Genomic DNA, 10,333 nt, shown 5'->3' with positions numbered 1-10,333 from the left:
GGTCACTTTGCTGGGAGGGAGAGGGAGGGAAAAAAAAAAAAAAAGTTACGAGAGAAAAGGGGAGGGAAAACTGCAGCAGCGGAGCTTTTATCTGGGCTCGCCGCAGGCTGCCAGAGTCACTCCCCCCTCGGCCGCGATGCGCAGGGAGTCGCGGGCCGCCCCACACACACACACATGCACAGCCGGTCGGGTCCGGCGGTGGCGGGGCCCGTCCGCCTCCCCTCACGGGGCGGGAAGAGCCGCTGCCGGTGTCGCCCGCACCTCGCTGTGCCGCGGGACGGCCCCGTCCGGGGCGCGGGGCAGGCAGCCCCGCTGGGCTGCGCGGGCCCCGGGCGCTGCCGCCCTGGGACGGTGTCGTTGCGTTTGGGGACGGATCGAGCAGCGGCGAGCAGCTGTTCTCCGGAACGATCGCTCCCGATGTGCAGCCGAGCCTGGATCTGACCTTCTGAGCCCTGCGCCGCGTCCCACTCCGGCTCCGCTGCTGCTTATGGAACCTCCGTCCGCCCCGGCCCGGCTGTGTCGGGCAGAGATGATGTCTCCAGAAAAAATTTCCAGCAACAAATACTCACATTGTGCAGCACACGGGACAGGGTCTTCAACGGAGCTCGATTTGTACCTGTGTTCTGGCCCACGTCTCTCCTCTATCCTCTGAAATACCTCCTTTAAGGGCGCATGGACGTGAGCCCCACAGGCAGCATGGGCCACCGAGACCTGTAACTCGTCTGCTGCGTACCTCACTGCCACAGAAAAGGACAGGAGTGCGACCGGTGAAGCTAAGCCTCCTCAGCTCAAGTAACTGAACATGTTTGTCTTCCATTGAGACTTTCTCTGTGCCCACTGCAAGCATAAGGAAGGAAACATGTACCAGAGAGACAGAGCAAACTTACGGAAAGCAAAATTGTAAAGAAATGCAGAAACAGAATGCACAGAGAGGGACAATATCAGGCAGCTCCATGAAGGCAGCCAGCCCCTTCTCACCTGGAGTGAAGGAAGCAGCCCCTCAGCTGCAGAATCTGGCTCCTTCTGCTGCTCCTAGCTGGGAATATCACCAGTTCTCCTCCCCTCACTGAGGGAGTTCAGCTGTGATGTTTGTCAGGTTTTTCCTGGATCTCCAACACCATCATTTACTCTGTGTTTAAACTTTATTAAGTAACCTTTAGCTTCATGGGTCGGTTTGGTTCTGTTGCTATTGTGTCAGTGAATGCTACAGCTGCTAAATTTTTCAAGTTGGAAAGCAAAACACACAGCACCAAACCCTGTTTTTCTTCCTGACCTTTTATTTGTGGAGTAAGTGGAAGATGCCCTGTGCAATTGGCAAACCTCCCCAGTCTCAGATGAGCTCACAGTTAGACTGCTGATTCCATTGGGCCTAAGCATCCTTCTTTTGACTTGAAAACCCACCAGCTCCAAAAGCCCCAGTCTCCCCAAAACTGTTGCAAGCAGCTCTTAGAACATTTGTTTAGAAAAAGATTGGTTATTTTGGAAAAGAAAAAAAAAAGTGCCTCAGAAAATAACACAAGGGTTATTTTCTCCTCCTGCTGCATTTTCTCCTCAAACCCTAGTGCAGGGTTGTGTTGTTCTCTCTGGGGTCCTGGAGCCAATGCAGGTAAATGCTCTATGGCAGCACTTTCTGGTTTCATCAATAGAGTAGGCAGATCTCTCCTCTGTGGCTTTGTTTAAAGTTCATGAACAGCTACAGCACACAAGTACATCCTCTTTCAAAGGGAGGTGTTCTGCTTTTAGGTAATGTTTCCAAATGAGATTTTTTTTCCCTTGGTCTGCAAAGTAGCTTTTCCCTCTTATTTTCACAAAATGTCCTATTGCCTAATTCCAAGTTCCTCCACAGCTAAGGTTGCAGCTGTTTCTGTTTAGAGCTTCATTTCATTTTGCCTCCTCATTAATGCCTTCAATAAGGTCTCATGCTTGAGACTAAAAAGAAGGTCTGAAGCATAAGACAATCTGCATTTGTTTTTGCAGTTCTGAGCCTCTTCTAGCAATTTAGTTGAGACACATCTGCAATACAAATATACATACGTGTGGCTCCAAGTATTTGTTCTTTTTGTCCTGTACAAACATCATGGGAACATAAAGGGACAGGAAGACATGAGGAAAAAGGCAGAGAGGGAAATTCGGAGCTGTAAGGAACTCATCACATGAGGAGCAGAGAGGACAAGCACATTTGCCTCCAGAATTCACCAGAAGCAGTTCCCTGAAGCAGTGAGGTGCCCTGCCCACTTTGAAGGGCTGACACTCCTGGGCACAGCCGGTTGCCAGCAGGCAAACCCCCAAGTTTCCTATTCAGATCCTTACACACTGCTCACACAGCCTGTGAAAGGAGACTGAAACGATCAGATAAGTGCATAGTTAGGAGCATACGTCACAAGCAGCAGCTCTAAATGAAGTGGAGGCAAAGCATTCTTATTTCCACCTGCTCAGCCCAAGTATTACTTATTGCCCAGCTGGTTTTCTTCATGAAAGCCTCCATCAAAAATTATAGTTTTCATGAGACAGAGAGGATCACAGCTGCAATTCAAAGAGTAAATGCAGCATGTGCATAGAGATGATCCATGTAGACAACTTCACTGCTGCTCATAGCTGCTGTCTGCATCTTGGAGGGGTAATAGCAATAAAAGTACTTACTGATTATTTTTGAAGTTTCTGTTCATTATCAGTATGAACTGGATTATTGTGAGACCTGGCATCACCATCCTGAAATAGGCTTGAGCTCTTAGTGGGCATGGTACAGGCACAGGATAAAACCACAGTCCTAATTCCCAAATTTTACTGATAACTTCCAGCCACAAGATACTGTCTGGGCAGCCATATCTGCAGAGGATTAGTGAGAATACTAGTTGATCTGATGCTGCTAGTCCTTCCTTTCTGAGGCAAAACACTGGAACAGGCTGCCCAAGGAAGTGGTGGAGGCACTGTCCTGGGAGGTATTTAAAAAACCTGTAGAATTGGCACAAAATTATTTCTATTTATGCCTTCATTGCCTTGACATTCACCAGCAAAGTCTCCCAGCCCTTTGTGCCTCAAGGTGAAAAAACCTCTAAATAGGGGGAAAGGACCAAGTTGTGGATCTTTTCTTGAGGAGTCACAGACAAATGAAGTCTCAGGAACCAGTGGGGATGAATCTGAGGGTGCTCAAATGGCTGGATAATGTCACTGGAAAGCCACTTTTTATATTTGAAAGGCCATCAAAATTTGGAGAAGTACCTAATGGCTTGGAAAAGGCTAAAAGTTGCACCTGTCTTCAAAAAGAGCAAGGACTACCTAAGCCTTTAAAGGCTGGTGGCTTCACTTCAGGAAAATCACAAAAGCAAGTTCTCTTGGAAGAGAACTTGTGGGCACATGGAGGAGAAAAATGTGACTGGAAAGACTCAGCATGGATTTACCAAGGGTAATCATCAATACTGGAACAGGTTATAGGATCCCTATCACTGATGGTTTTCAAGATCTAGCTGAAAAAGGCACTAAGTAATCTTGTCTCAGTTTAGTTTTTGCCCTTCTGTGACCAGGAGGTTGGAGTATAGACCTCTTGAGCTTCCCTCCAACTTGAATCACTTTCTGGTTCTAAACAAATACTAATTTTGAAGCAAAGTCAAGAAAACCTTAGCCTTCAGAAAATTTTCAGAGACTTTGTGTAAATGGCTATCACTTGACTTTGTAACAAGCATGTAACATGGTTACATTTTAGAGAAACTATGGTCTTATTGTTATTTTAACAATGTCTGGTTTTATTAATGCCTCATTAAACTGAAATTGGAAGGAGTGACTGTCACCTGTTATTGGTTGAATTTTAAAAAAATATTTTTTTATCAAAGTGAGAGTGTATTCATCTCAAGAATGAAAAAAAGCCTGGTTCGTTCAGACTTCTGAAAAATCCCTGAAAATAAAGGTGATTTGGAAAATAGTAACTTTTTGCTACTCTAATTATTTATTTAGAATTTACTAAGCATTAAAAAAAAAATCCAAAGCCACTCTTTTACCTTACTTTTTTTTTCTTACTGAAGAATTCCTAAGTTTGTCATTCCTGGGATTTGATTTTTTTGTTCAAAAAGGATTTCATCTAAAATGTATCTCTTCCAGTCTTTCTGTGAAAATGAAAGAAGTGTTATATTTTTTTACGAAACTTTTGTCTTTGTTGCAGTGGAATTGATCTATAAACACTTCAGCACAGCACTCAAGGCTGCTCCTCCAGAAGAGAAGTGTTTGTGGAAGTAGCTGTGAAGTGGGGTGCATAAGTCCACACAAGGAGCCAGCACCCAGCTTTTACTCCAGTGGGGCTCAACCTTCCTAGCTAAGCACTGGTAGGTCACCAGCAGCTGGTGACCTACTCAGTGCTTAGCTAGGAAAGCTCAGTCTGTGTGACAGCATCTCCAAAAAAAAATTAAAAAGCAATTTTCTGTAAAGAGAAAAAGGCTTATTTATACTGGAAGGGAGAAGCAATGTAATGCCATTGTTCCTCAAAACATTTGCTATACTGAAGCAATAATAATGACATATAAGGATATGTAGTACGCACCTTATGTAGACATAAGCCTACTACATATCCTTACAGAAGTTATATATACACTGTCCAAATCTGTTATATAGCATGTGGTATATATAACTAAAGTGGTGTAAATATTTGTAAATGTGTGTGCATATACATACGTACATTTAGATATACATGTATGTATAGAGCATGCATATATATACACGGGGATTTGGGTCATTTTTTGAGCGAGAGGCAGTGTTCCGCTCTCTGTGCTCCCCTCCCGGCATTCCAGCGCCGCCCGGACAATTCCCTGGAACGTCCCGGGGATCGCGGAGCCGCGGGGGGCGGGGCCGGGGCCGCCCGGGGGCGGGGACTCTGTTCTGGCCCCGCCCCGCGGCCCCGCCCCCCGAGGCGCGCGCCGCCCGCAGCCGCCGTGCCGATGCCACGTGGGAGGCGGCGGAGCCGCCGCCGCCGCCGGGCCGGAGTCGCGGCCCCGCTAACGCTGGGGACGGCGCTCGCCGGCCGCCGCGAGGAGGGGAGGTCGCGGAGCCCCCGGGACCGCACCGGGATCGCCGAGACCCGATGGGTGCTCGGCGCGGTGGCGCCCGGCTCGCGGCTCGGCCTCCCGGGCCTAGAGGCGCTGGCGGCGGCGGCCGGGCCTAGGGGCGGCTCTCCGCCCTGGGCGGCGCCCTCGCTGCTGCAGGTGCCGGCGGCGGCCCAGCCGGCCCCGCGGCGGGACGGCAGCGACTTGCCCGCCGGCGCGCCCGCCGCCCTGGCCGTGCTGCGGCTTCAGCCCGGCGCCGAGGGCTCGGCGCGGGCGGCGGCAGCGGCGGCGGCCGGGGCCGCGCCGCGCCTGCGGACCGTCTACGTGAACCCGCGCTGGCTGGAGCGCCAGGCCGCGCTGGGGGCGGCGGCGGCAGCGGCGGCGGCCGCCAGCCCCTGCGCCGAGGCGGCAGCGGCGAGCGGCGCGGCCGGGGCCCCGGCTCCGGCCCCAGCCCCAGCCCCTGCTCCTGCTCCTGCTCCGGCCCCAGCTCCGGCAGCGGCGGCGGGGCAGGGCGAGGCCGAGGCGGCGGCCACCCCCTACGTGGGGCTGCGGCGGCCGCTGGGCTACAAGTTGGCCAAGGCCACGAAGGAGCGGATCTGGCGGGGGGAGTTCATTGACCTCTTTTCCTTGCTCCACACAGAGCTGGCCCCCGAGCACGGCCCGCGCCCGGGGGACACGCTGGACCAGTGGGTCTCGGCCTTCCTGGTGTACGCCAGCGTGCTGTGCGAGAAGCACCCGGCGCGCTGCGGAGCCATGTTCAAGTACCTAGACACCATCCGCAAGCTGCACGCCACCTACGGGGGCACCTCCTGGATGAACTACGATGAGGATTTCCGGCGGCGGGCGGCCAAGAACCCCTCGCTGCCCTGGGGCGACGTCGACTTGGACCTGTGGATGAAGTGGATGGCGCCCCTTAAGTCGCTTGTCCCCAGACGCCTGCGTACCGACAGCGAGACACAGGCCTCGCCGGCCCAGCCGCCACCGCCGGGCCAGAGCCCCAAGCAGGAGGAGAAAAGCCAGGTGTGATGGGCCGATGGCCGCGTGTTTCTCTGCTCTGCTGCCCGGGCATGGCGCTCCCTCGCATGGGAAGAGGAGAAAGGGGCAGTTGGGGTGCCCTTGTTTGGTCGGCAGCTCTCGTCTCGTGGCACTGACCCTTTGCTCGTGTTGACCATAGGGACGCGGTATCATGGGTGCCCACCCATGGGCTGGCCACCGTGAGAGGTGTACACGCAGATGGATGCTCTGAGCAAATGTTTGAGCATTTATTGCTCCAGGCACCAGAAAATAGGAGCCCCATTCCTTCTTCTGATGTATTTTTGTATTTTCCTGAAGACATTAGAAGAAAGATGTTGTTTTGTTCTTTTCCTTTGAGTTGTCTTTAAAAATCAACTTTCTCAGCAATACAGTTATCTGTATGTAAGGCAAAGAGTACAGACTCTGCTGTTATTATGGGAACATGTGGGCAGTTGCACACAGCATGGGATGGCAAAAAATTGATATGAATAAAGATAAACATAACAGGAATGGCCACAGTGTGCAAATTCACCACAATTTGAAGATTAAACCTGTTTGGGGGCTCGCTAGATTTAATCCACAAGTTAGAGCCTGTTTTGTGGGAAAAGATGAGTGTGATTAGGAGAAGCAGGGAGGATTTTGTGTACTTGGTTTGCTTTCAGTACAGGCATCACTGTATGAATTGGTATAATCTGTGGTGGATGCAGGCAGGTCTGCCCTTTGTCCTGCCTGAGGCATGATGCTGAGCTCCACAGCCAGCTGCCTGTCTATATTGGGGTTGTGCTGCTTCTCTTACACCGGTGACTGCAGTCTGCCAAATCCCCAGCACAGAAAATTCAGCTGGATGCTGAGCTTCATGCCAGCTGAATGGTGACAGAGAGATTCTGTTATAATGGCTATGTTTATTTCTGATAAATTATTTTTTACAATTGTAGAAAGAACCTTTGCTTTCCAGAAGAATTTTTTTTGCTTTATCAGATGCTGTGCTTGTCTGATTGCCAGCACAGGGGGACTGAGTTCCTTGCTTTGACTCATGTTAGCCTGGTCCCTTTTCAAGGCGTATGAAAGTGCTTGGTGTGTCACAGCAAGTCTTGCCTTTGGTGCATATCAAAAGTAACTTCTCTGGGTCAACCTGTGACATAGAAAGGGAGCAAACACCACACAGTAAGATAGATAAACCCAGGCCTGCTGGCCTTGCACCTTCTGTGGTTGATGCTCTGTGTTCTGCAACTTTTTCTCATATGTCTGTTTACATTTCTCCATTCTCAAGGTGAACAGCTCAGTTCTTGTTTTCCTACAGATCTTATGTGAGCACCAGATGGGCAGTGGCTTATAGCTTTCCTCTCATGTGAGACCGGACCTTCAGCTTGTCATGTTAACCACTCTTGTAACTTCTTCCACAGCAGCTGGTCTGTCAGTGCTGACCTTTGCTGGGTTTTCTGCTGAGGCACCAGGGATCTCAATCCCCTTTGATTTCATGGAAACTTCCTAGTTGATTTTTATCAGTGGCATTGTTGTATTTTTTTCCCCCAGAAAGTAAAGAAAAAAAATAAACATGTTTATTTTAACTCTTACAAAATATCAAAAGTTTAATGTTTGTAAAATGAGTGGTACTTTCACAGCACAATGAAAAAGTAAAACTTGGGCAATTAATTGTTGTGGTTTCAGCCACCTTTCTATTACTAGAGCAGTTTTTAATTGGTAGCATATAGTCTCTTATAACTGTTTAAAAATGTCCTTAAATGAAATGATGGTTTAGGCAGCTGTCAAATGTAGGTGAGGCCTAGGATAAAGCATGAATTTGTCATTGGCATGGTCACAGCAAGGAAATATTTTCTTGGAGGTGACCTGTGTGTTTTCCCCATATCTCCTCAGTTTGCTGCAAGCTCTCTTTATGTTGTATAAAACTACGTCAGCCAAATAAGATGCGACATCACACTTGGGTGAAAGAACTGGAGAATTAAAATGGGAGAGAGTAGCCTTTTATGGCCTCAAGACTTTGGACAGAACCTAAGCTTTTCAGCTTTTACACTGTCAAGAGGAAGAGGAGGTGTTTTACAAAAACCTTTTTTTACCAGGCTGTTGTTTTGAAATTATTTTCTTTTTGTAGTTTCGAGGGATAGTGTTAGGCAACCTGACTGGATTTCATTCCCCCTTGTAGTCCAAGACTCCTTGAATTTCAGCATCATTTAGTTTTTAGCGCCTGTATCTCTAATTCTGCATTTCCACAGAGGGTTAAACAGTGAAAATTAAGTCAAAGTGTAGGAAGCATTGTGTCTGAGCACAGCTGTCCTTTCTAAGGCACTGGTGAAGAGTAACTTTGCATTACATGGAAAGAACAAAGTGAGAAATCCTAGCTGTAGTTTGAGTGCGATAATTGGTGTGTGTGTAGGATAGGTGAGAGTCATTCCTGCAAATTTATGTCTGTGTGTATAACTTCAGACAACTCTCTTTTTTTTCCCCAGACTCCATGAAAACAGAAGACCAGTTGGGATGGGAGTCAGACTAAGTGGGTGAGTTTATTTATAAAACTGAATAACTTTGGATCTTAAATATTTGCAGATTTGTTAAATACAGAATTTCTTATTGGTGCCAACAGCCTGACTCCGTTGGTGTTTAAGTGGAGCTCTGGTATTCTAGTGCATTCTTTTACCTCTGCTTCTGTTGCGTTGCAAGCTGTGCTAGAGAAGACGTAGGAAATTCATTGTACCAATCAGCAATTGTAACAATGGACTACAAACCTGCAGAGCAAGCCAGTTTGCTGGAAAACAGGAATTCCTGCAGTGCAGCACTTGTCACAGACTATCCAAAGAGGGCAAAGATTCAGGAAGGTGAATAAATTGAACACTGGTTGAATGAGGTCAGGAGCACTCTCCCGGAGGAGAATCCTGCCTAAAATACTACTTTGAAAGTAAAAGCCAATTTAATGTGCAGATTAAACCTTCTCATTTGACCAAACTTGTGTGCAATCCTGGATCTTTGCAGATCACAACCGGACACTTCAAAACCCTATGTATTATATTTGTTTAAAAAAAAAATCATAACTTGTCTTGTTACAGCTGTTACTTTTGCCATTTCATTGAGAGTATCTGCAACATAAATGTGTATTTGACTCAGAAAAGTATCATACACTTGGGATAATAACTCAGGTTGTCAACAGAATTATTCTGTTAGGCTCAGTATCCTCTTTCCATTGTTCTGCATTAACCATTACTGTCATTGTCAAATAGTCCAATTGTGCATTACAAAATTCTTCATCAATTATAATGATTGACCTAAGTTATAATTTTGTTTATATCCTAGTAGATTACTTAAAATCGTGACCATCAGACTAGACCTTTGTAGTCTGGTGTTCATGAAAATCTTTTTCACTGATTCACAGTTTTCATTTTGCATCTCAGTATGTTGTTTTCTTCTCCTTTTTCCTTGCATACTAAGGGGTGTGGTCAAGGTAATGCTATGATCCAGTAATGCGCATGATGGTAAGGGTTTGCCTTTAGTTTTTCAGGAAAAAGCTGCCCTTATGTCCTCTCCCTTTCTCAATATTTCCAATAATATGCATAACATAAAGTGTTTGTAAATTGATATCAAACTGTTTGTGACTTCACCTAAATAAATTTTTATATTTAAATGCTATTCTTAATCTTACCAGGTTTTTTTCTCCCTTGTTCTTGTATTGCCACTTCGCTTTTGTATTCGCTTTTTTTATCACCCGACTTTTTACACAATTTCTGGTTTTCAGTTATTAAAGCACAACTGAATTTTAATTAACAAGTGAAAATAAATTAGCCTTTGGAATTTTCTTCCAATATTTTGCATAAAGACTTCATAATGTAGCTGTAGCTATCGTAGGTTATTCATCTGCCAGTTTTTGAGACAGTGATAGCACATATTGGGCCTTGAAAATGAAATAGCTTCTGTACTAAATACTTAATGGTCTCCAAAACTGATTTAGTGAATGCTGAGATTTCTGCATTTGATACAGTAGAATATAGAGCACTTTTACACATTACAAAAGTACTTTTTGTTTTCAAGAAGGGGCTTAAGCTCAATCATCTGATCACTCATGCTATTTTTCCTTTGTCTTCCTGTTTTAAGAAATCAGAACCTGGTTACTCACTGGTCTGTGCTGTGTTTGTTACCATCATTGCTCCATGAACCACATGGCTGCTCCATCACTGCAGGCATCTCTGCCTGAGCAAGTGCTGTAGTGTCAGGATTTGGGAAGAGGTCTGGGAAGAGGTGGATGTGGAGTGAGGAGGAGTGAGCAAAAACTGGTCTCATCTGTCTCC

General features: G+C 47.0%; 1 protein-coding gene across 1 annotated transcript; it reads left to right on the top strand.

Moving 5' to 3' along the window:
* The first annotated feature begins 4,885 nt into the window (after positions 1 to 4,885).
* Positions 4,886 to 9,677, top strand: LOC102073900 (uncharacterized). Its single transcript, XM_005493449.3, has 3 exons — positions 4,886 to 6,047; positions 8,507 to 8,554; positions 8,641 to 9,677. Exons 1-2 carry the CDS (start codon positions 4,923 to 4,925, stop codon positions 8,513 to 8,515), a joined length of 1,134 nt encoding a protein of 377 aa, XP_005493506.1. The 5' UTR covers positions 4,886 to 4,922; the 3' UTR covers positions 8,516 to 8,554; positions 8,641 to 9,677.
* Positions 9,678 to 10,333: the final 656 nt, after the last annotated feature.

The sequence above is a fragment of the Zonotrichia albicollis genome, chromosome 2 (genome assembly GCF_047830755.1).
Source record: "Zonotrichia albicollis isolate bZonAlb1 chromosome 2, bZonAlb1.hap1, whole genome shotgun sequence".
Classification (NCBI taxonomy): domain Eukaryota; kingdom Metazoa; phylum Chordata; class Aves; order Passeriformes; family Passerellidae; genus Zonotrichia; species Zonotrichia albicollis.
The sequence above is the reverse complement of the archived record's forward strand: the minus strand, read 5'-3'. Positions and strand labels throughout refer to the sequence as shown.